Raw genomic sequence first — 25,325 nt, 5'->3', positions numbered from 1 at the left:
ATGTTCTCATGTTCTGAGCAAGGAACTTAAACGTTAGCTTTCTTACATGGCACACATTGCACTTTTACTTTCTTCTCCAACACTTTTGTTTTTGCATTATTTAAACCAAATTAAAAATGTTTCATTATTTATTTGAGGCTAAATTGATTTTATTGATGTATTATATTAAGTTAAAATAAGTGTTCATTCAGTATTGTTGTAATTGTCATTATTACAAATAAATAAATAAATTGGACGATTAATCGGTATCTGCTTTTTTTGGTCCTCCAATAATCGGTATCGGTATTGGCGTTGAAAAATCATAATTGGTCGACCTCTAATAAATATATATAATGCGTAGGTGTATCCAAACTTTTGATTGGTACTCTATACAGTGGGGCAAAACAGTGGGGCAAAAAGTATTTAGTCAGCCACCAATTGTGCAAGTTCTCCCACTTAAAAAGATGAGAGAGGCCTGTAATTTTCATCATAGGTACACTTCAACTATGACAGACAAAATGAGAAAAAATATCCAGAAAATCACATTGTAGGATTTTTTATGAATTTATTTGCAAATGATGGTGGAAAATAAGTATTTGGTCAATAACAAAAGTTTATCTCAATACTTTGTTATATATCCTTTGTTGGCAATGACAGAGGTCAAACGTTTTCTGTAAGTCTTCACAAGGTTTTCACACACTGTTGCTGGTATTTTGGCCCATACCTCCATGCAGATCTCCTCTAGAGTAGTGATGTTTTGGGGCTGTTGCTGGGCAACACGGACTTTCAACTCCCTCCAAAGATTTTCTATGGGGTTGAGATCTGGAGACTGGCTAGGCCACTCCAGGACCTTGAAATGCTTCTTATGAAGCCACTCCTTCGTTGCCCGGGCGGTGTGTTTGGGATCATTGTCATGCTGAAAGACCCAGACACGTTTCAATAAAATGCTAATTAATTACTTAAAAATCATACAATGTGATTTTCTGGATTTTTGTTTTAGATTCCGTCTCTCACAGTTGAAGTGTACCTATGATCAAAATTACAGACCTCTACATGCTTTGTAAGTAGGAAAACCTGCAAAATCGGCAGCGTATCAAATACTTGTTCTCCCCACTGTATACTTCACAAGTGACAGGCTAATATTGACACAGACTATTCTCCATTTAATCTTGTTTTTACATATACTAAATAATATATGCTTGACATTTATTTTGATTTAGAATGGACCATTATCATGCACCGGTCTTGAAACGGGGGCAGGGAAAAAATACATGTCATCTATGCACTTAAATAGCAAATGAGGGACACTTTTCCCCATGGTTCATTTTCATGCCAGCCAGGTAGGCTATACTCCGGTTGTAAAGAGAAGCAATGTGCTTAGTATTAGGAAAGTTGAGAAATAAATATAGTAAGTCGAGGTCGACCGATTATGATTTTGCAACGCCGATGCCGATTATTGGAGGACCAAAAAAAAGCTGATACCGATTAAACGGCCACAATTTGTGTGTTTGTGTGTGTGTTTGTGTAATAATGACAATCACAACAATACTGAATGAACAATGAAAACTTTAATTTTAACTTAATATAATACATAAATAAAAATCTATTTAGTCTCAAATAAATAATGAAACATTCAATTTGGTTTGGTTTAAATAATGCAAAAACACAGTGTTGGAGAAGAAAGTAAAAGTGCAATATTGCAGCCACAGGTCCTTTTGATGCTGCACTCACGTAACAGGTGGTCAGCCTGCCGTAACAGGCGGTCAGCCTGCCGTAACGGGCGGTCAGCCTGCCGTAACGGGCGGTCAGCCTGCCGTAACGGGCGGTCAGCCTGCCGTAACCGGCAGGCGCGGTCAGCCTGCCGTAACAGGCGGTCAGCCTGCCGTAACAGGCGGTCAGCCTGCCGTAACCGGCGGTCAGCCTGCCGTAACCGGCGGTCAGCCTGCCGTAACCGGCAGGCGCGGTCAGCCTGCCGTAACAGGCGGTCAGCCTGCCGTAACAGGCGGTCAGCCTGCCACACAGTCTCCTCGTGGATTGCAATGTAATCGACCATAATCAGCATCCAAAAAGGCCAATAACTGATTGTTATGAAAACTTGAAATCGTCCCTGATTAATCGGCTAACCTCTAATAGTATGCCTATAGAAAGCTGAAGGGATCCTCATTTTTTTAATAGAGTTTTTTTCTCCCGCAATTGCATAGCCTATAGAACTGTTGCGCATACGGTCACCGCAACAGACCTAAACATACACACTCACCTGAACGCATGCATGCACAAACCCTGCTCTAAGGTAGGGCTCCGTGGACCGTTTTCTCAGCGTTGTCTCCTGAAAGGACAAAAACAAGCCTAATGACAGGTTTCCACTAGCAACCACTGACACGGTCACCACAACAGACCTAAACACACACAGGCACACACACACACTCAAACTCACATGCACAAACACACACACACAGGCCAGGAACACCGTCCTCGCCCCATACGCGCCCTTTCAACCCAACTGCCCCTCTGACTCAAAAACACTCAAAGGACCCCCTGACTCATCATGTGAGAGAAGAGCAGGAAGTGGTGTAGTCTCTGAGGGCAGACTGCAGTACAGTATGTTGACTTTGTTGAAGTGTAAATCCCATTTAAATCAACAGGATTAAGGCACGTACACACCTCACAGAGACTGTCTAAGTGGCCCAGGGCTTGGGCCTGTCCTACACACCTCACAGAGACTGTCTAAGTGGCCCAGGGCTTGGGCCTGTCCTAAGTGGCCCAGGGCTTGGGCCTGTCCTACACACCTCACAGAGACTCTCTGGATGGCCCAGGGCTTGGGCCTGTCCTACACACCTCACAGAGACTGTCTAAGTGGCCCAGGGCTTGGGCCTGTCCTACACACCTCACAGAGACTGTCTAAGTGGCCCAGGGCTTGGGCCTGTCCTACACACCTCACAGAGACTCTCTGGATGGCCCAGGGCTTGGGCCTGTCCTACACACCTCACAGAGACTGTCTAAGTGGCCCAGGGCTTGGGCCTGTCCTACACACCTCACAGAGACTGTCTAAGTGGCCCAGGGCTTGGGCCTGTCCTACACACCTCACAGAGACTGTCTAAGTGGCCCAGGGCTTGGGCCTGTCCTACACACCTCACAGAGACTGTCTAAGTGGCCCAGGGCTTGGGCCTGTCCTACACACCTCACAGAGACTGTCTAAGTGGCCCAGGGCTTGGGCCTGTCCTACACACCTCACAGAGACTGTCTAAGTGGCCCAGGGCTTGGGCCTGTCCTACACACCTCACAGAGACTCTCTGGATGGCCCAGGGCTTGGGCCTGTCCTACACACCTCACAGAGACTGTCTAAGTGGCCCAGGGCTTGGGCCTGTCCTACACACCTCACAGAGACTGTCTAAGTGGCCCAGGGCTTGGGCCTGTCCTACACACCTCACAGAGACTGTCTAAGTGGCCCAGGGCTTGGGCCTGTCCTACACACCTCACAGAGACTGTCTAAGTGGCCCAGGGCTTGGGCCTGTCCTACACACCTCACAGAGACTGTCTAAGTGGCCCAGGGCTTGGGCCTGTCCTACACACCTCACAGAGACTCTCTGGATGGCCCAGGGCTTGGGCCTGTCCTACACACCTCACAGAGACTGTCTAAGTGGCCCAGGGCTTGGGCCTGTCCTACACACCTCACAGAGACTGTCTAAGTGGCCCAGGGCTTGGGCCTGTCCTACACACCTCACAGAGACTGTCTAAGTGGCCCAGGGCTTGGGCCTGTCCTACACACCTCACAGAGACTGTCTAAGTGGCCCAGGGCTTGGGCCTGTCCTACACACCTCACAGAGACTGTCTAAGTGGCCCAGGGCTTGGGCCTGTCCTACACACCTCACAGAGACTGTCTAAGTGGCCCAGGGCTTGGGCCTGTCCTACACACCTCACAGAGACTCTCTGGATGGCCCAGGGCTTGGGCCTGTCCTACACACCTCACAGAGACTGTCTAAGTGGCCCAGGGCTTGGGCCTGTCCTACACACCTCACAGAGACTGTCTAAGTGGCCCAGGGCTTGGGCCTGTCCTACACACCTCACAGAGACTGTCTAAGTGGCCCAGGGCTTGGGCCTGTCCTACACACCTCACAGAGACTGTCTAAGTGGCCCAGGGCTTGGGCCTGTCCTACACACCTCACAGAGACTGTCTAAGTGGCCCAGGGCTTGGGCCTGTCCTACACACCTCACAGAGACTGTCTAAGTGGCCCAGGGCTTGGGCCTGTCCTACACACCTCACAGAGACTGTCTAAGTGGCCCAGGGCTTGGGCCTGTCCTACACACCTCACAGAGACTGTCTAAGTGGCCCAGGGCTTGGGCCTGTCCTGCACACCTCACAGAGACTGTCTAAGTGGCCCAGGGCTTGGGCCTGTCCTGCACACCTCACAGAGACTGTCTAAGTGGCCCAGGGCTTGGGCCTGTCCTACACACCTCACAGAGACTGTCTAAGTGGCCCAGGGCTTGGGCCTGTCCTACACACCTCACAGAGACTGTCTAAGTGGCCCAGGGCTTGGGCCTGTCCTACACACCTCACAGAGACTGTCTAAGTGGCCCAGGGCTTGGGCCTGTCCTACACACCTCACAGAGACTGTCTAAGTGGCCCAGGGCTTGGGCCTGTCCTACACACCTCACAGAGACTGTCTAAGTGGCCCAGGGCTTGGGCCTGTCCTACACACCTCACAGAGACTGTCTAAGTGGCCCAGGGCTTGGGCCTGTCCTACACACCTCACAGAGACTGTCTAAGTGGCCCAGGGCTTGGGCCTGTCCTACACACCTCACAGAGACTGTCTAAGTGGCCCAGGGCTTGGGCCTGTCCTACACACCTCACAGAGACTGTCTAAGTGGCCCAGGGCTTGGGCCTGTCCTACACACCTCACAGAGACTGTCTAAGTGGCCCAGGGCTTGGGCCTGTCCTACACACCTCACAGAGACTGTCTAAGTGGCCCAGGGCTTGGGCCTGTCCTACACACCTCACAGAGACTGTCTAAGTGGCCCAGGGCTTGGGCCTGTCCTACACACCTCACAGAGACTGTCTAAGTGGCCCAGGGCTTGGGCCTGTCCTACACACCTCACAGAGACTGTCTAAGTGGCCCAGGGCTTGGGCCTGTCCTACACACCTCACAGAGACTGTCTAAGTGGCCCTCGGCTTGGGCCTGTCCTACACACCTCACAGAGACTGTCTAAGTGGCCCAGGGCTTGGGCCTGTCCTACACACCTCACAGAGACTGTCTTAAGTGGCCCAGGGCTTGGGCCTGTCCTACACACCTCACAGAGACTAAGTGGCCCAGGGCTTGGGCCTGTCCTACACACCTCACAGAGACTGTCTAAGTGGCCCAGGGCTTGGGCCTGTCCTACACACCTCACAGAGACTGTCTAAGTGGCCCTCGGCTTGGGCCTGTCCTACACACCTCACAGAGACTGTCTAAGTGGCCCAGGGCTTGGGCCTGTCCTACACACCTCACAGAGACTGTCTTAAGTGGCCCAGGGCTTGGGCCTGTCCTACACACCTCACAGAGACTAAGTGGCCCAGGGCTTGGGCCTGTCCTACACACCTCACAGAGACTGTCTAAGTGGCCCAGGGCTTGGGCCTGTCCTACACACCTCACAGAGACTGTCTAAGTGGCCCACACTCCATCAAGAGACCCAGTCCTAGAGAAGCTGACTGTAGTGTCAGTTATTGTGTGACCAAACTAACCTGTCCCTCTCTCCATCTACAGACACAGTCCCAGAGGAGCTGTCAGTTATGTAGCCTACACTCCTTCTACCTGTAATCAAAAAGGGCTCTTCAAAGGGTTCTCCTATGGGGACAGCCAAGGAACCCTTTTAGGTTTTAGATAGCTACAAAAAAGGTGCTATCCTCACACTAAACCCTCCTCTCCCTCCCTAGATGCGCTCCCAGAGGAGCTGGGGTCTTACTATGTTCATCGTATCCCCAAACTAACCCGTCTCTTCCTCTCTCCCTCCAAAGATGCGGTCCCTGAGGAGCTTTCTGACCCCTTCTACAGGGACCAGTACAGCCAGGAGCACCTGAAGCCCCCCGTGGCGTCCCTACTGCTGTCTGCAGAGCTCTACTGCCGGGCGGGTAGTCTCATCCTCCGCAGCGATGCCGTCAAACCCCTGCTGGGACACAACACCGTCATCCAGGCCCTGGCACAGAAGGGACTGTACGTCACAGACCAGGACCGACTGGTCACCGAGAGGGACCTGACCAGCACTCCTATACGCATGGTGAGGATGGAGAGCTGTCTGTCATGCTCACACACCTTCTCTTTCTTTCATCCCCCTTTAATCTCTATTCCTTCTCCTTCTCTCTCTCTTTCACTCACACACTCATCCTCAATCTCTTTGCGTGTGTGCTCTAAGGTAAGGTTTGATGATAAGTTGGTTATTTGAATCAGCTGGGTAGTGCTTAGTGTTGTAACGGACCGTAGTTGATCTGTGATCCGTACGGATCACCCCCCACGGTTCGGCACGCATGTGAACCTCAGATCAATTGCAAAGTTTAACCATCACAGTGTGAAACACAGTTTTATTGCCGCGGTTACTTTTTAAAGTCATAATTCCCTACATCTCGATGCAGAGTTGTAATGAAAAGATAAAGACAAGACAGATGCTGTGTTTTACTCTGAAGCCTGAAGGTTGATTTGATGATTTTTTTTAAAGCAGTTGTGTGTTCTGTTCACGTGAACGGGGCCTGTTGAATCAGTCCTGGATGCTCGCGTTGCAAAAAGCAAAGAAGAAAAACAGAGCTGAAGAACTGGAAAAGCCTCCCGCTTCATTGAAGTCTCATGTACGGGAGCATTTTGGCTTCCCTGTCAAATATGATGTCGGAAGCAGGATGGTGGACAACACCACTACGGTGTGTTGGCATTGTGTCACAAGAAAGCCGTATGATCATGATGGAAATACGTGGAGCGTCATCAACCTGGTGTGTCAGTGACGGGAGCCAACTCAGCCAGACAACTTCTCACCGCGACATTTAAGCCCTTTTCTGCAGAATCAGACCGGACTAAAGCCATCACCAAATCTATTGGGATGTTTATCACTGCAGACATGAGGCCATACTCTGTTGTGTAAAACAAAGGGTTTCAACATATGGTGAAAGTGCTTGAGCCACGCTACAAAATCCCCTGGCGCACCCACTTCAGTATGAAGATTGTGGCAGGCCTTTATGAACAGGAAAATATCAAAATTGTCGATGAATTATCCAAGGCATCCTCTGTTGCCCTCACCACAGACGGGTGGACCTCCAGGGTAACGGAAAGCTATGTGACTGTGACTGTTCACTACACCACAGAGGAGTGGACCTCCAGGGTAACGGAAAGCTATGTGACTGTTCACAACACCACAGAGGAGTGGACCTCCAGGGTAACGGAAAGCTACGTGACTGTGACTGTTCACTACACCACAGAGGAGTGGACCTCCAGGGTAACGGAAAGCTACGTGACTGTTCACTACACCACAGAGGAGTGGACCTCCAGGGTAACGGAAAGCTACGTGACTGTGACTGTTCACTACACCACAGAGGAGTGGACCTCCAGGGTAACAGAAAGCTACGTGACTGTGACTGCTCACTACACCACAGAGGAGAGGACCTCCAGGGTAACAGAAAGCTACGTGACTGTGACTGCTCACTACACCACAGACGGCTGGACCTCCAGGGCAACGGAAAGCTATGTGACTGTGACTGTTCACTACACCACAGAGGAGTGGACCTCCAGGGTAACGGAAAGCTACGTGACTGTGACTGTTCACTACATCACAGAGGAGTGGACCTCCAGGGTAACGGAAAGCTATGTGACTGTTCACTACACCACAGAGGAGTGGACCTCCAGGGTAACGGAAAGCTACGTGACTGTGACTGCTCACTATACCACAGAGGAGTGGACCTCCAGGGTAACAGAAAGCTACGTGACTGTGACTGCTCACTACACCACAGAGGAGTGGACCTCCAGGGTAACAGAAAGCTATGTGACTGTGACTGCTCACTACACCACAGAGGAGTGGACCTCCAGGGTAACAGAAAGCTACGTGACTGTGACTGTTCACTACACCACAGAGGAGTGGACCTCCAGGGTAACGGAAAGCTACGTGACTGTGACTGCTCACTACACCACAGAGGAGTGGACCTCCAGGGTAACAGAAAGCTATGTGACTGTGACTGCTCACTACACCACAGAGGAGTGGACCTCCAGGGTAACAGAAAGCTATGTGACTGTGACTGCTCACTATACCACAGAGGAGTGGACCTCCAGGGTAACAGAAAGCTATGTGACTGTGACTGCTCACTACACCACAGAGGAGTGGACCTCCAGGGTAACAGAAAGCTATGTGACTGTGACTGCTCACTACACCACAGAGGAGTGGACCTCCAGGGTAACGGAAAGCTACGTGACTGTGACTGTTCACTACACCACAGAGGAGTGGACCTCCAGGGTAACAGAAAGCTACGTGGCTGTGACTGCTCACTACACCACAGAGGAGTGGGAGATATGAAGTCCGGTGCTACAGACACGCCCCCTCTATGAGAGTCACACAGGCACAAATCTGGCGCAGGTACTGCTAGGAGCAGTAGCAGAGTGGAAGCTAGAGAGGCCCAATAGCAATATCCCAACCACCACAGATAATGCCAAGAACCAAGTAAATGCAGTGATAGAGGCTGGACTGGGGCCACACATCGCTTGCTTTGCACATGTGATCAATTTAGCTTCTCAAAGGGGAATCTCAGGTAACCAGATGGATCTCAGGTAACCAGATGGATCTCAGGTAACCAGATGGATCTCAGGTAACCAGATGGATCTCAGGTAACCAGATGGATCTCAGGTAACCAGATGGACCGCCTCCTTGGGAGGATCAGGAAGGTGGTTTCCTTTTTCCACCGAAGCACAACAGCCGCTCATGTGCTTAAGACCAAGCAGGAAATGTTACAGCTACTGACCCACAAGCTCATACACCATGTCACAACAAGATGGAACTTATGACATGTTGGAACTCTATCTTGAGCAGCAGGCAGCTGTATACTCTGCACTGACAGCAAGACCCTGGAAAAACATAAAGACGTCGTCACCTTGTCTGATGATGACGTGAAAGTGGCAGAGGAGGTCTTCCAGGTGCTCAAACCCCTGAAAATGGTTACAACCCTACTGACCACTGAATCTTTACCTTCTGTGTCCATGATCCTACCTCTGAAAACAAGGATTCTACAATCCATGGCCCCAAGTGAGGAAGACAGCACCATCACTAGAGAGGTCAAGGCTGCCATTAGAGAGGACCTAAAGCCCAGACTGCCTTCATAGATCTACTGCACTGGATCCAAGGTTCAAGTCCCTGTCTCACCTAGACCCTCACCTAGACCCTCACCTAGACCCTGCCCTACACCGGAGGACATACAGTGATCTCACCACTGAGACTGTGGCCACTGAAGAGGTAAAAAAAAATCAAGAGTGAATTACTTGTATAATAAATATACTGCAGTCTAATTTTAGTCTATGCTATTGCTATTAGAATCATCCATTTTTGATTTGGAATAATGGCTTTTATTAAATGTTATTGCCACGATTATAGTTCTATGAAATTTGAAAATAGATAATTTGTTAGTTTAATAGATCACGTCATTTTTTTCTGCAGGGTCAAGCCACAGAGCCGACAGGAGCAGACTCAGAGGCATCTCCTCCACAAAATCATTTGGCCATGAAGGAGCTTTTCGGAGGTGGGGCTTTATGAGCAAGGACACAGGCAAGACGTTTACCAACACCATCGAAGAGGAGGTGGCATCCTACAAGGCAGCAGGCGGCGTTCCACTGGCATGGTGTTCCACTGGCATGGTGATTCACTGGCATGGCGATCCACTAGCATGGTGATCCACTGACATGGTGATCCACTGGCATGGCGATCCACTAGCATGGTGATCCACTGACATGGTGATCCACTGTCATGGCGATCCACTAGCATGGTGATCCACTGACATGGTGATCCACTGGCATGGTGATCCACTGGCATGGTGATCCACTGGATGGTGATCCACTAGCATGGTGATCCACTGGCATAGTGATCCACTGGCATGGTGATCCACTGGCATGGTGATCCACTGGCATGGTGATCCACTGGCATGGCGATCCACTAGCATGGTGATCCACTGACATGGTGATCCACTGGATGGTGATCCACTGACATGGTGATCCACTGGATGGTGATCCACTGGCATGGTGATCCACTGGCATGGTGATCCACTGGATGGTGATCCACTAGCATGGTGATCCACTGGCATAGTGATCCACTGGCATGGTGATCCACTGGCATGGTGATCCACTGGCATGGTGATCCACTGGATGGTGATCCACTGGCATGGTGATCCACTGGCATGGTGATCCACTGGCATGGTGATCCACTGGCGTGGTGGAAAAGCAATGAGAGGTCTCCCCTCTCCCCAGACAATGTAGACATCCTCATCTTTTTGACAAGCTCAGGTCTGCTTTGCTTTCTTTATTTTGTTTGATGATGTGGACACAGGCTATTTAATAATTCACTATTGTTCAAAGGAAGAAGGTATCATACCTCATATTAATTGAACAAGTGAGTATTGAATATTTTATGTCCAGATGTTATTTAAAGATTGAAAAGTTCCATGCTGTAAGTGTTCTTTAACTAATAAATGGAAAGCAAAGTTATATTTGTCTCCCTTTTTTTTTGCTCATCTGAATAAGTGATCCGATCCGTGACTCAAAACGTGAGCCGACCCGTGAGTTTTGTGATCCATTGCACCACTAGTATTGCTAAGGCGAAACCCCAGACCCCTTGGGGTCCCCAGGACTGAGTTGGGGAAACCCTGCTCTAAGGTAGGGCTCTGTGGACCGTTTTCTCAGCGTTGTCTCCTGAAAGGACAAAAACAAGCCTAATGACAGGTTTCCACTAACAACCACAGGCAGGCAGACAGACAGACAGACAGGCAGACAGGCAGGCAGACAGACAGGCAGGCAGACAGGCAGTACTGTTATGTCACACAGTACAAGGTAAAAATGCCTTTCTTAGGAAAAAGCAAATAAAGCAGAATATTGTTTTTCTGTGAGTAATGGAAGGGAATGGAACGGAGAGTCATGACCATGGGCTACTCCTCACTATAACATGTACAGCAGGAAGCTTCCAGTTATTTAGTCTGCCCCAATTAGTAAAACCTCAAGCCTTTGGTCACGAACTGAGGTTTTAAGCAGTCCTTTTAAATCTACAATCCTTTTCAGTTGATCTTCTATTGAAGAATGTATAGTAGCTTGATATGAGGGTATTTCATGAGCTTTTAAAACAGTTAGACTTGATATCATTACAGAGATATTTATTCTAATCTGATAATGTGTGTTTGAGAACCATCAGTTTAAATCCAGCCACAATCTCATGCATAATTAGACTGTATATACAGTGCCTTCAGAAAGTATTCAAACCCCTTCACTTTTTACACATTTTGTTACGTTACAGCCTTATTCTTAAATGGATAAAATTGAAAAATGTCCTCATCAATCTACAAACAATACCCCATAACGACAAACAGTAATATCTTATTTCCATAAGTATTCAGACTCTTTGCTATGAGACTCTAAATTGAGCTCAGGTGCATCCTGTTTCCTTTGATCATCCTTGAGATGTTTCTACAACTTGATTAGAGTCCACCTGTGCTAAATTCAATCGATTGGACATGATTTGGAAAGACACACACCTGTCTATATAAGTTCCCACAGTTGACAGTGCAAGTCAGAGCAAAAAAACATGAGTCATGAGTCAAAAAGTCATGAGGTGGAAGGAATTGTCTGTAGAGCTCTGAGACAGGATTGTGTCGATGCACAGATCTGGGGAAAGGTACCAAAAGATTTCTGCAGCATTGAAGGTCCCCAAGAACACAGTGGCCTCCATCATTCTGAAAGGAAGAAGTTTGGAACCACCAAGACTCTTCCTAGAGCTGGCCGCCTGACCAAACTGAGCAATCAGGGGAGCAGGCCTTGGTCTGGGAGGTGACCAAGAACCAGATGGAAACTCTGACAGAGCTCTAGAGTTCCTCTGTGGAGATGGGAGAACCTTCCAGAAGGACAACCTTCTCTGCAGCACTCCACCAATCAGGCCTTTATGGCAGAGTGGCCAGACAGAAGCCACTCCTCAGTAAAAGACATATGACAGCCTGCTTGGAGTTTGCCAAAAGGCACCTAAAGACTCTCCGGTCATGAGAAACAAGATTCTCTGGTCTGATGATTGAACTTATTGGCCTGAATGCCAAGTGTGACATCTGGAGGAATCCAGGTACTACTCATCACCTGGCTGGATGTTTTTCAGCGGAAGGGACTGGGACACTAGTCAGGATCGAGTACAGAGAGATCATTGATGAAAAACTGCTCCAGAGCTCTCAGGACCTCAGACTGGGGTGAAGGTACACTTTCTGACAGGACAACAACCCTAAGCACACAGCCAAGACAACGCAGGAGTGGCTACGAGACAAGTCTATGAATGTCCTTGAATGGCCCAGCCAAAACCCGGACTTGAACCCGATCGATCGAACATCTCTGGAGAGACCTGAAAATAGCTGTGCAGCAACGCTCCTCATCCAACCTGACAGTTTGAGAGGATCTGCAGAGAAGAATGGGAGAAACTCCCCAAATACAGGTGTGTCAAGCTTGTAGCGTCAAACCCAAGAAGACTCAAGGCTGTAATCACTGTCAAAGGTGCTTCAACAAAGTACTGAGTAAAGGGTCTGAATACTTATGTAAATGTGATATTTCAGTTTTTTGTTTTACAAACATTTCTAAAAACCTGTTTTTGCTTTATCATTATGAGGTATTCTGTGTAGATTGATGAGTAAAAAAAAATATTTAATACATTTTAGAATAAGGCTGTAACGTAACAAAATGTGAAAAAAGTGTAGGATACTTTTCGAATGCACCGTAACTGCCGACAAAATGGCAGGCTGCATTGCAGTGCTTTTTTTCTCTCTCTCTCTCTCTCATCCTCCCACCCTCCAATGCCCCCATTCTAACCAGTGTGTTTATAATAAGACCAAACCATTTTTCTCTTGTGAATATTTAATGGCTGCTCGACACAGAGACCACAATTCATCTGCCCCATCTGCTGTGGCATACATAGAATCTCTTTCCTTCCCTCCATATCTCCTCATCAGTTATTTCTGTCTTTCTCTATCCCCTCTCTCTCTCCCTCCCTCTCTCTCTCTCTCCCCCTCTCTCTCTCCCCCTCTGTCTCTCCCCCTCTCTCTCTCTCCCCCTTTCTCTCCTCTCCCCTCTCATCTCTCTCTCTCCCCCTCTGTCTCTCCCCCCTCTCTCTCTCCCCCTTGCTCTCCTCTCTCCCTCTCATCTCTCTCTCCCTCTCATCTCTCTCTCCCCCTCTGTCTCTCCCCCTTTCCCTCCTCACTCCCTTTCCCTCCTCTCTCCCCCTCTCTCTCTCTCCCCCTTTCCCTCCTCTCTCCCCCTCTCTCTCTCCCCCTTTCCCTCCTCTCTCCCTCTCTTTCATCTCTCTCTCTCCCCCTCTCTCTCTCCCCCTTTCTCTCCTCTCTCCCTCTCTTTCATCTCTCTCTCTCCACTCTCTGTCTCTCTCCCCCTCTCTCTCTCCCCCTTTCTCTCCTCTCTCCCTCTCTTTCATCTCTCTCTCCACCCTCTGTCTCTCTCCCCTCTGTCTCTCCCCCTCTGTCTCTCCCCCTCTCTCTCTCCCCCTCTCTCTCCCCCTCTGTCTCTCCCCCTCTGTCTCTCCCCCTCTCTCTCTCCTCTCTCCCTCATCTCTCTCTCTCTCCCTCTCCCCCCTCTGTCTCTCTCTCCTCTCTCTCCCCCTTCTTTCATCTCTCTCTCTCTCCCGTCTCTTGCTCTCTCCCTCGCTCTCCTCTCTCTCCCTCCCTCTTTCTGTCTCTCTCTCCCCCTTTCTCTCCTCTCTCCCCCCTCTTTCACCTCTCTCTCTTCCGTCTCTTGCTCTCTCCCTCTCTTTCCTCTCTCTCTCCCGTCTCTTGCTCTCTCCCCCTTTCTCTCCTCTCTCCCCCTCTTTCATCTCTCTCTCTCTCCCGTCTCTTGCTCTCTCCCTCTCTTTCTCTCCTCTCTCCCCCCTCTTTCATCTCTCTCTCTCCCGTCTCTTGCTCTCTCCCTCTCTTTCTCTCCTCTCTCCCCCCTCTTTCATCTCTCTCTCTCCCGTCTCTTTCTCTCCTCTCTCCCCCTCTTTCATCTCTCTCTCCCGTCTCTTGCTCTCTCGCACAGGGCCAACAGGTTAGCATGCTTTTCTCTTAATAGGCTACATTTGGTTATTATGATGTGTGTTAAAAGGCTGTTTAATAGAATATAAGTGTACTCTATTCTCTAGAATTGTATTAATTGCATACATTTTGGTTTCTAAAGTACAGTGGATGTCATTTAGAGAAAATAAATGTACATCTAAAAATAAGATGCTGCCTCTTTAAGACAAATGTTCCTAAAGAGAGATCGTCATGGCTGTATGCTGGCTACATGACCAATGTTCCTAAAGAGAGATTGTCATGGCTGTATGCTGGCTACAAGACCAACCAATGTTCCTAAAGAGAGATCGTCATGGCTGTATGCTGGCTACATGACCAATGTTCCTAAAGAGAGATCGTCATGGCTGTATGCTGGCTACATGACCAATGTTCCTAAAGAGAGATTGTCATGGCTGTATGCTGGCTACAAGACCAACCAATGTTCCTAAAGAGAGATCGTCATGGCTGTATGCTGGCTACATGACCAATGTTCCTAAAGAGAGATCGTCATGGCTGTATGCTGGCTACATGACCAATGTTCCTAAAGAGAGATTGTCATGGCTGTATGCTGGCTACAAGACCAACCAATGTTCCTAAAGAGAGATCGTCATGGCTGTATGCTGGCTACATGACCAATGTTCCTAAAGAGAGATCGTCATGGCTGTATGCTGGCTACAAGACCAATGTTCCTGAAGAGAGATCGTCATGGCTGTATGCTGGCTACAAGACCAACCAATGTTCCTAAAGAGAGATCGTCATGGCTGTATGCTGGCTACAAGACCAATGTTCCTGAAGAGAGATCGTCATGGCTGTATGCTGGCTACAAGACCAATGTTCCTAAAGAGAGATCGTCATGGCTGTATGCTGGCTACAAGACCAATGTTCCTAAAGAGAGATCGTCATGGCTGTATGCTGGCTACAAGACCAATGCTAGCTGTCTCTATTGTTCTTTCTTTTAGCAGACTATCAACAGTAGCCAGCGTATTGCTAGCATGTTCTCTATTGACGGTTTCCTTTTGTAAATCACTTTCCCTAAAGTAAATAAGTTCAGCAAGTAGATTGATGGGTGGTTCTTTTTGCTCAGGATGTGTATGTGTGCTGTGTGAACGTATCAACGTCTGTACTGCTCAAGTGCTGGTGGAGTTGGGACTCGTGGGGGCATAGTAATGCTTGAATGAACGGCCAATCCTATTGCTGAAATACAAATAGCATGACTTTGCCGTGTGTAGTCTTCTGTGTTGTTTTCCTATGGTAGACTGTGACGGAGCAAGGAAATGTTGAACTGGAATACAAAAAATGAGCGGAAAAGTTACTGGCCCGGTCGAGAACCACTGGAGAGAGAGGTTTTTACTGGCCCCGGGCCAGCGGGCCATCGTTAGTGTTGTCCCCTGGGGTGTAACAGGGAATTGACCTTAATTGGCGACAAAGCCTACAGCCAGTTAATTTACTAGCCTGTATATCCTCCCTGACACACACACACACACACACACACACACACACACACACACACACACTATATACACGCCCACACCTCTTTGTCCTTTAAACATGCACAATCTCTTCAGGATAGGCAGCTGCAGAGTGTCGCTCCCCATAGGAGTTGAGACAGTGTGTCTATGTACACTCAGCAGTCTGTGTAGTTTAGTGCAGATACGTGGTTGTTGCTGTGTTGGGTTTATGATGACCTCATGGTTTTTCACACACCACTACTTGGCCTGGGTCCAGGTCAGGAGGAGGGTTGAGGATGACAGCAGGAGGAGGGAGTGCAGTGGGGGAGCGGGGCAGGCCGACAAGGACTGTTTAAAGAGAAAGGAAAGGGGGTGGGGACTATCTTATGGTATCAGAGGAGGAGAAGAGAGGGACTATCTGTAGAAAGAAGAGAAGAGAGGGAATATATCTTTAGGAAGAAGAGGGAATATATCTGTGTAGGAAGAAGAGAAGAGAGGGAATATATCTGTAGGAAGAAGAGAAGAGAGGGGATATATCTGTAGGAGGAAGAGAAGAGAGGGAATATATCTGTAGGAGGAAGAGGGAATATATCTGTGTAGGAAGAAGAGGGAATATATCTGTGTAGGAAGAAGAGGGAATATATCTGTGTAGGAAGAAGAGAAGAGGGAATATATCTGTAGGAAGAAGAGAAGAGAGGGGATATATCTGTAGGAAGAAGAGGGAATATATCTGTAGGAAGAAGAGGGAATATATCTGTAGGAAGAAGAGAAGAGAGGGGATATATCTGTAGGAAGAAGAGGGAATATATCTGTAGGAAGAAGAGGGAATATATCTGTAGGAAGAAGAGGGAATATATCTGTAGGAAGAAGAGGGAATATATCTGTAGGAAGAAGAGAAGAGAGGGGATATATCTGTAGAAAGAAGAGGGAATATATCTGTGTAGGAAGAAGAGAAGAGAGGGAATATATCTGTGTAGGAAGAAGAGGGAATATATCTGTAGGAAGAAGAGGGAATATATCTGTGTAGGAAGAAGAGAAGAGGGAATATATCTGTAGGAAGAAGAGAAGAGAGGGGATATATCTGTAGGAAGAAGAGGGAATATATCTGTAGGAAGAAGAGGGAATATATCTGTAGGAAGAAGAGGGAATATATCTGTAGGAAGAAGAGGGAATATATCTGTAGGAAGAAGAGAAGAGAGGGGATATATCTGTAGGAAGAAGAGGGAATATATCTGTAGGAGGAAGAGGGAATATATCTGTAGGAAGAAGAGGGAATATATCTGTAGGAAGAAGAGGGAATATATATGTAGGAAGAAGAGGGAATATATCTGTGTAGGAAGAAGAGGGAATATATCTGTGTAGGAAGAAGAGGGAATATATCTGTGTAGGAAGAAGAGAAGAGAGGGAATATATCTGTAGGAAGAAGAGGGAATATATCTGTGTAGGAAGAAGAGAAGAGAGGGAATATATCTGTAGGAAGAAGAGAAGAGAGGGGATATATCTGTAGGAGGAAGAGGGAATATATCTGTGTAGGAAGAAGAGGGAATATATCTGTGTAGGAAGAAGAGGGAATATATCTGTGTAGGAAGAAGAGAAGAGGGAATATATCTGTAGGAAGAAGAGAAGAGAGGGGATATATCTGTAGGAAGAAGAGGGAATATATCTGTAGGAAGAAGAGGGAATATATCTGTAGGAAGAAGAGAAGAGAGGGGATATATCTGTAGGAAGAAGAGGGAATATATCTGTAGGAAGAAGAGGGAATATATCTGTAGGAAGAAGAGGGAATATATCTGTAGGAAGAAGAGGGAATATATCTGTAGGAAGAAGAGAAGAGAGGGGATATATCTGTAGGAAGAAGAGGGAATATATCTGTAGGAAGAAGAGGGAATATATCTGTAGGAAGAAGAGGGAATATATCTGTAGGAAGAAGAGGGAATATATCTGTGTAGGAAGAAGAGAAGAGAGGGGATATATCTGTGTAGGAAGAAGAGGGAATATATCTGTGTAGGAAGAAGAGGGAATATATCTGTGTAGGAAGAAGAGGGAATATATCTGTAGGAAGAAGAGGGAATATATCTGTGTAGGAAGAAGAGGGAATATATCTGTAGGAAGAAGAGGGAATATATCTGTAGGAAGAAGAGAAGAGAGGGGATATATCTGTAGGAAGAAGAGGGAATATATCTGTAGGAAGAAGAGGGAATATATCTGTAGGAAGAAGAGGGAATATATCTGTAGGAAGAAGAGGGAATATATCTGTAGGAAGAAGAGAAGAGAGGGGATATATCTGTAGAAAGAAGAGGGAATATATCTGTGTAGGAAGAAGAGAAGAGAGGGAATATATCTGTGTAGGAAGAAGAGGGAATATATCTGTAGGAAGAAGAGGGAATATATCTGTGTAGGAAGAAGAGAAGAGGGAATATATCTGTAGGAAGAAGAGAAGAGAGGGGATATATCTGTAGGAAGAAGAGGGAATATATCTGTAGGAAGAAGAGAAGAGAGGGGATATATCTGTAGGAAGAAGAGGGAATATATCTGTAGGAAGAAGAGGGAATATATCTGTAGGAAGAAGAGGGAATATATCTGTAGGAAGAAGAGGGAATATATCTGTAGGAAGAAGAGAAGAGAGGGGATATATCTGTAGGAAGAAGAGGGAATATATCTGTAGGAGGAAGAGGGAATATATCTGTAGGAAGAAGAGGGAATATATCTGTAGGAAGAAGAGGGAATATATATGTAGGAAGAAGAGGGAATATATCTGTGTAGGAAGAAGAGGGAATATATCTGTGTAGGAAGAAGAGGGAATATATCTGTGTAGGAAGAAGAGAAGAGAGGGAATATATCTGTAGGAAGAAGAGGGAATATATCTGTGTAGGAAGAAGAGAAGAGAGGGAATATATCTGTAGGAAGAAGAGAAGAGAGGGGATATATCTGTAGGAGGAAGAGGGAATATATCTGTGTAGGAAGAAGAGGGAATATATCTGTGTAGGAAGAAGAGGGAATATATCTGTGTAGGAAGAAGAGAAGAGGGAATATATCTGTAGGAAGAAGAGAAGAGAGGGGATATATCTGTAGGAAGAAGAGGGAATATATCTGTAGGAAGAAGAGGGAATATATCTGTAGGAAGAAGAGAAGAGAGGGGATATATCTGTAGGAAGAAGAGGGAATATATCTGTAGGAAGAAGAGGGAATATATCTGTAGGAAGAAGAGGGAATATATCTGTAGGAAGAAGAGGGAATATATCTGTAGGAAGAAGAGAAGAGAGGGGATATATCTGTAGGAAGAAGAGGGAATATATCTGTAGGAAGAAGAGGGAATATATCTGTAGGAAGAAGAGGGAATATATCTGTAGGAAGAAGAGGGAATATATCTGTGTAGGAAGAAGAGAAGAGAGGGGATATATCTGTGTAGGAAGAAGAGGGAATATATCTGTGTAGGAAGAAGAGGGAATATATCTGTGTAGGAAGAAGAGGGAATATATCTGTAGGAAGAAGAGGGAATATATCTGTGTAGGAAGAAGAGGGAATATATCTGTAGGAAGAAGAGGGAATATATCTGTGTAGGAAGAAGAGGGAATATATCTGTGTAGGAAGAAGAGGGAATATATCTGTGTAGAAAGAAGAGGGAATATATCTGTGTAGGAAGAAGAGGGAATATATCTGTGTAGGAAGAAGAGGGAATATATCTGTAGGAAGAAGAGAAGAGGGAATATATCTGTAGGAAGAAGAGAAGAGAGGGGATATATCTGTAGGAAGAAGAGGGAATATATCTGTAGGAAGAAGAGAAGAGAGGGGATATATCTGTAGGAAGAAGAGGGAATATATCTGTAGGAAGAAGAGAAGAGAGGGGATATATCTGTAGGAAGAAGAGGGAATATATCTGTAGGAAGAAGAGGGAATATATCTGTAGGAGGAAGAGAAGAGAGGGAATATATCTGTAGGAAGAAGAGGGAATATATCTGTAGGAAGAAGAGGGAATATATCTGTAGGAAGAAGAGAAGAGAGGGAATATATCTGTAGAAAGAAGAGGGAATATATCTGTAGGAGGAAGAGAAGAGAGGGAATATATCTGTAGGAAGAAGAGGGAATATATCTGTAGGAAGAAGAGAAGAGAGGGAATATATCTGTGTAGTAAGAAGAGGCAATATATCTGTAGGAAGAAGAGAAGAGAGGGAATATATCTGTAGGAAGAAGAGGGAATATATCTGTAGGAAGAAGAGAAGAGAGGGAATATATCTGTAGGAGGAAGAGAAGAGAGGGAATATATCTGTAGGAAGAAGAGGGAATATATCTGTAGGAGGAAGAGAAGAGAGGGAATATATCTGTAGGAAGAAGAGGGAATATATCTGTAGGAAGAAGAGAAGAGAGGGAATATATCTGTAGGAAGAAGAGGGAATATATCTGTAGGAAGAAGAGGGAATATATCTGTAGGAAGAAGAGGGAATATATCTGTAGGAAGAAGAGAAGAGAGGGAATATATCTGTAGAAAGAAGAGGGAATATATCTGTAGGAGGAAGAGAAGAGAGGGAATATATCTGTAGGAAGAAGAGGGAATATATCTGTAGGAGGAAGAGAAGAGAGGGAATATATATGTAGGAGGAAGAGAAGAGAGGGAATATATCTGTAGGAAGAAGAGGGAATATATCTGTGTAGGAAGAAGAGGGAATATATCTGTAGGAAGAAGAGAAGAGAGGGAATATATCTGTAGGAAGAAGAGGGAATATATCTGTAGGAGGAAGAGAAGAGAGGGAATATATCTGTAGGAAGAAGAGGGAATATATCTGTAGGAAGAAGAGGGAATATATCTGTAGGAGGAAGAGAAGAGAGGGAATATATCTGTAGGAAGAAGAGGGAATATATCTGTAGGAAGAAGAGGGAATATATCTGTAGGAAGAAGAGAAGAGAGGGAATATATCTGTAGGAAGAAGAGAAGAGAGAAGGATTATATCCATGCTCCAGAGAAGAAGAGGAAAGGGGGAATGGGTATGTGGTATAGGAGGAGAGGGGGAATGGGTATGTGGTATAGGAGGAGAGGGGGAATGGGTATGTGGTATGTGGTATAGGAGGAGAGGGGGAATGGGTATGTGGTATGTGGTATAGGAGGAGAGGGGGAATGGGTATGTGGTATAGGAGGAGAGGGGGAATGGGTATGTGGTATAGGAGGAGAGGAAAGGAGGAATGGGTATGTGGTATAGGGGGAGAGGAAAGGAGGAATGGGTATGTGGTATAGGAGGAGAGGAAAGGAGGAATGGGTATGTGGTATAGGAGGAGAGGGGGAATGGGTATGTGGTATAGGAGGAGAGGGGGAATGGGTATGCGGTATAGGAGGAGAGGGGGAATGGGTATGTGGTATAGGAGGAGAGGAAAGGAGGAATGGGTATGTGGTATAGGAGGAGAGGGGGAATGGGTATGTGGTATAGGAGGAGAGGAAAGGGGGAATGGGTATGTGGTATAGGGGGAGAGGAAAGGAGGAATGGGTATGTGGTATAGGGGGAGAGGAAAGGAGGAATGGGTATGTGGTATAGGAGGAGAGGAAAGGGGGAATGGGTATGTGGTATAGGAGGAGAGGGGGAATGGGTATGTGGTATAGGAGGAGAGGAAAGGGGGAATGGGTATGTGGTATAGGGGGAGAGGAAAGGAGGAATGGGTATGTGGTATAGGAGGAGAGGGGGAATGGGTATGTGGTATAGGAGGAGAGGGGGAATGGGTATGTGGTATAGGAGGAGAGGGGGAATGGGTATGTGGTATAGGGGGAGAGGAGGAATGGGTATGTGGTATAGGGGGAGAGGAGGAATGGGTATGTGGTATAGGAGGAGAGGGGGAATGGGTATGTGGTATAGGAGGAGAGGGGGAATGGGTATGTGGTATAGGAGGAGAGGGGGAATGGGTATGTGGTATAGGAGGAGAGGGGGAATGGGTATGTGGTATAGGAGGAGAGGGGGAATGGGTATGTGGTATAGGAGGAGAGGAAAGGAGGAATGGGTATGTGGTATAGGAGGAGAGGGGGAATGGGTATGTGGTATAGGAGGAGAGGAAAGGAGGAATGGGTATGTGGTATAGGAGGAGAGGGGAATGGGTATGTGGTATAGGAGGAGAGGGGGAATGGGTATGTGGTATAGGAGGAGAGGAAAGGAGGAATGGGTATGTGGTATAGGAGGAGAGGGGGAATGGGTATGTGGTATAGGAGGAGAGGGGGAATGGGTATGTGGTATAGGAGGAGAGGAAAGGAGGAATGGGTATGTGGTATAGGAGGAGAGGGGGAATGGGTATGTGGTATAGGAGGAGAGGGGGAATGGGTATGTGGTATAGGAGGAGAGGAAAGGAGGAATGGGTATGTGGTATAGGAGGAGAGGGGGAATGGGTATGTGGTATAGGAGGAGAGGGGGAATGGGTATGTGGTATAGGAGGAGAGGAAAGGAGGAATGGGTATGTGGTATAGGAGGAGAGGGGAATGGGTATGTGGTATAGGAGGAGAGGGGGAATGGGTGTGTGGTATAGGAGGAGAGGAAAGGAGGAATGGGTATGTGGTATAGGAGGAGAGGGGGAATGGGTATGTGGTATAGGAGGAGAGGGGGAATGGGTATGTGGTATAGGAGGAGAGGAAAGGAGGAATGGGTATGTGGTATAGGAGGAGAGGGGGAATGGGTATGTGGTATAGGAGGAGAGGGGGAATGGGTATGTGGTATGTGGTATAGGAGGAGAGGGGGAATGGGTATGTGGTATAGGAGGAGAGGGGGAATGGGTATGTGGTATAGGAGGAGAGGGGGAATGGGTATGTGGTATGTGGTATAGGAGGAGAGGGGGAATGGGTATGTGGTATGTGGTATAGGAGGAGAGGGGGAATGGGTATGTGGTATAGGAGGAGAGGGGGAATGGGTATGTGGTATGTGGTATAGGAGGAGAGGGGGAATGGGTATGTGGTATAGGAGGAGAGGGGGAATGGGTATGTGGTATAGGAGGAGAGGAAAGGAGGAATGGGTATGTGGTATAGGAGGAGAGGAAAGGAGGAATGGGTATGTGGTATAGGAGGAGAGGAAAGGAGGAATGGGTATGTGGTATAGGAGGAGAGGAAAGGGGAATGGGTATGTGGTATGTGGTATAGGAGGAGAGGGGGAATGGGTATGTGGTATGTGGTATAGGAGGAGAGGGGGAATGGGTATGTGGTATAGGAGGAGAGGGGGAATGGGTATGTGGTATAGGAGGAGAGGAAAGGAGGAATGGGTATGTGGTATAGGAGGAGAGGAAAGGAGGAATGGGTATGTGGTATAGGAGGAGAGGAAAGGAGGAATGGGTATGTGGTATAGGAGGAGAGGAAAGGGGAATGGGTATGTGGTATGTGGTATAGGAGGAGAGGGGGAATGGGTATGTGGTATGTGGTATAGGAGGAGAGGGGGAATGGGTATGTGGTATAGGAGGAGAGGGGGAATGGGTATGTGGTATAGGAGGAGAGGAAAGGAGGAATGGGTATGTGGTATAGGAGGAGAGGAAAGGGGAATGGGTATGTGGGATAGGAGGAGAGGGGGAATGGGTATGTGGTATAGGAGGAGAGGGGGAATGGGTATGTGGTATAGGAGGAGAGGGGGAATGGGTATGTGGTATAGGAGGAGAGGGGGAATGGGTATGTGGTATAGGGGGAGAGGAAAGGAGGAATGGGTATGTGGTATAGGAGGAGAGGGGGAATGGGTATGTGGAATAGGAGGAGAGGAAAGGAGGAATGGGTATGTGGTATAGGAGGAGAGGGGGAATGGGTATGTGGTATAGGAGGAGAGGGGGAATGGGTATGTGGTATAGGAGGAGAGGAAAGGAGGAATGGGTATGTGGTATAGGAGGAGAGGGGGAATGGGTATGTGGTATAGGAGGAGAGGGGGAATGGGTATGTGGTATAGGAGGAGAGGAAAGGAGGAATGGGTATGTGGTATAGGAGGAGAGGGGGAATGGGTATGTGGTATAGGAGGAGAGGGGGAATGGGTATGTGGTATAGGAGGAGAGGAAAGGAGGAATGGGTATGTGGTATAGGAGGAGAGGGGAATGGGTATGTGGTATAGGAGGAGAGGGGGAATGGGTGTGTGGTATAGGAGGAGAGGAAAGGAGGAATGGGTATGTGGTATAGGAGGAGAGGGGGAATGGGTATGTGGTATAGGAGGAGAGGGGGAATGGGTATGTGGTATAGGAGGAGAGGAAAGGAGGAATGGGTATGTGGTATAGGAGGAGAGGGGGAATGGGTATGTGGTATAGGAGGAGAGGGGGAATGGGTATGTGGTATGTGGTATAGGAGGAGAGGGGGAATGGGTATGTGGTATAGGAGGAGAGGGGGAATGGGTATGTGGTATAGGAGGAGAGGGGGAATGGGTATGTGGTATGTGGTATAGGAGGAGAGGGGGAATGGGTATGTGGTATGTGGTATAGGAGGAGAGGGGGAATGGGTATGTGGTATAGGAGGAGAGGGGGAATGGGTATGTGGTATGTGGTATAGGAGGAGAGGGGGAATGGGTATGTGGTATAGGAGGAGAGGGGGAATGGGTATGTGGTATAGGAGGAGAGGAAAGGAGGAATGGGTATGTGGTATAGGAGGAGAGGAAAGGAGGAATGGGTATGTGGTATAGGAGGAGAGGAAAGGAGGAATGGGTATGTGGTATAGGAGGAGAGGAAAGGGGAATGGGTATGTGGTATGTGGTATAGGAGGAGAGGGGGAATGGGTATGTGGTATGTGGTATAGGAGGAGAGGGGGAATGGGTATGTGGTATAGGAGGAGAGGGGGAATGGGTATGTGGTATAGGAGGAGAGGAAAGGAGGAATGGGTATGTGGTATAGGAGGAGAGGAAAGGAGGAATGGGTATGTGGTATAGGAGGAGAGGAAAGGAGGAATGGGTATGTGGTATAGGAGGAGAGGAAAGGGGAATGGGTATGTGGTATGTGGTATAGGAGGAGAGGGGGAATGGGTATGTGGTATGTGGTATAGGAGGAGAGGGGGAATGGGTATGTGGTATAGGAGGAGAGGGGGAATGGGTATGTGGTATAGGAGGAGAGGAAAGGAGGAATGGGTATGTGGTATAGGAGGAGAGGAAAGGGGAATGGGTATGTGGTATAGGAGGAGAGGGGGAATGGGTATGTGGTATAGGAGGAGAGGGGGAATGGGTATGTGGTATAGGAGGAGAGGGGGAATGGGTATGTGGTATAGGAGGAGAGGGGGAATGGGTATGTGGTATAGGAGGAGAGGAAAGGAGGAATGGGTATGTGGTATAGGAGGAGAGGGGGAATGGGTATGTGGTATAGGAGGAGAGGGGGAATGGGTATGTGGTATAGGAGGAGAGGAAAGGAGGAATGGGTATGTGGTATAGGAGGAGAGGGGAATGGGTATGTGGTATAGGAGGAGAGGGGGAATGGGTGTGTGGTATAGGAGGAGAGGAAACGAGGAATGGGTATGTGGTATAGGAGGAGAGGGGGAATGGGTATGTGGTATAGGAGGAGAGGGGGAATGGGTATGTGGTATAGGAGGAGAGGAAAGGAGGAATGGGTATGTGGTATAGGAGGAGAGGGGGAATGGGTATGTGGTATAGGAGGAGAGGGGGAATGGGTATGTGGTATGTGGTATAGGAGGAGAGGGGGAATGGGTATGTGGTATAGGAGGAGAGGGGGAATGG

The 25,325-nt window shown here is 47.6% G+C and overlaps 1 protein-coding gene across 1 annotated transcript in view; it reads left to right on the top strand.

Annotated features, from left to right (window-relative positions):
- Positions 1-25,325, top strand: part of LOC139386942 (calmodulin-regulated spectrin-associated protein 2-like) — a 136,774-nt gene that overhangs the window by 7,108 nt on the left and 104,341 nt on the right. Inside the window, exon 2 of the mRNA XM_071132845.1 lies at positions 5,969-6,228. Within this exon, the coding sequence (XP_070988946.1) occupies positions 5,969-6,228 (260 nt within the window). The remainder of the gene's footprint in view (positions 1-5,968; positions 6,229-25,325) is intronic.

This window comes from Oncorhynchus clarkii, chromosome 28 (genome assembly GCF_045791955.1).
Source record: "Oncorhynchus clarkii lewisi isolate Uvic-CL-2024 chromosome 28, UVic_Ocla_1.0, whole genome shotgun sequence".
NCBI classification, from domain to species: Eukaryota; Metazoa; Chordata; class Actinopteri; order Salmoniformes; family Salmonidae; genus Oncorhynchus; species Oncorhynchus clarkii.
This window is presented reverse-complemented; position numbering and strand designations above follow the sequence as displayed.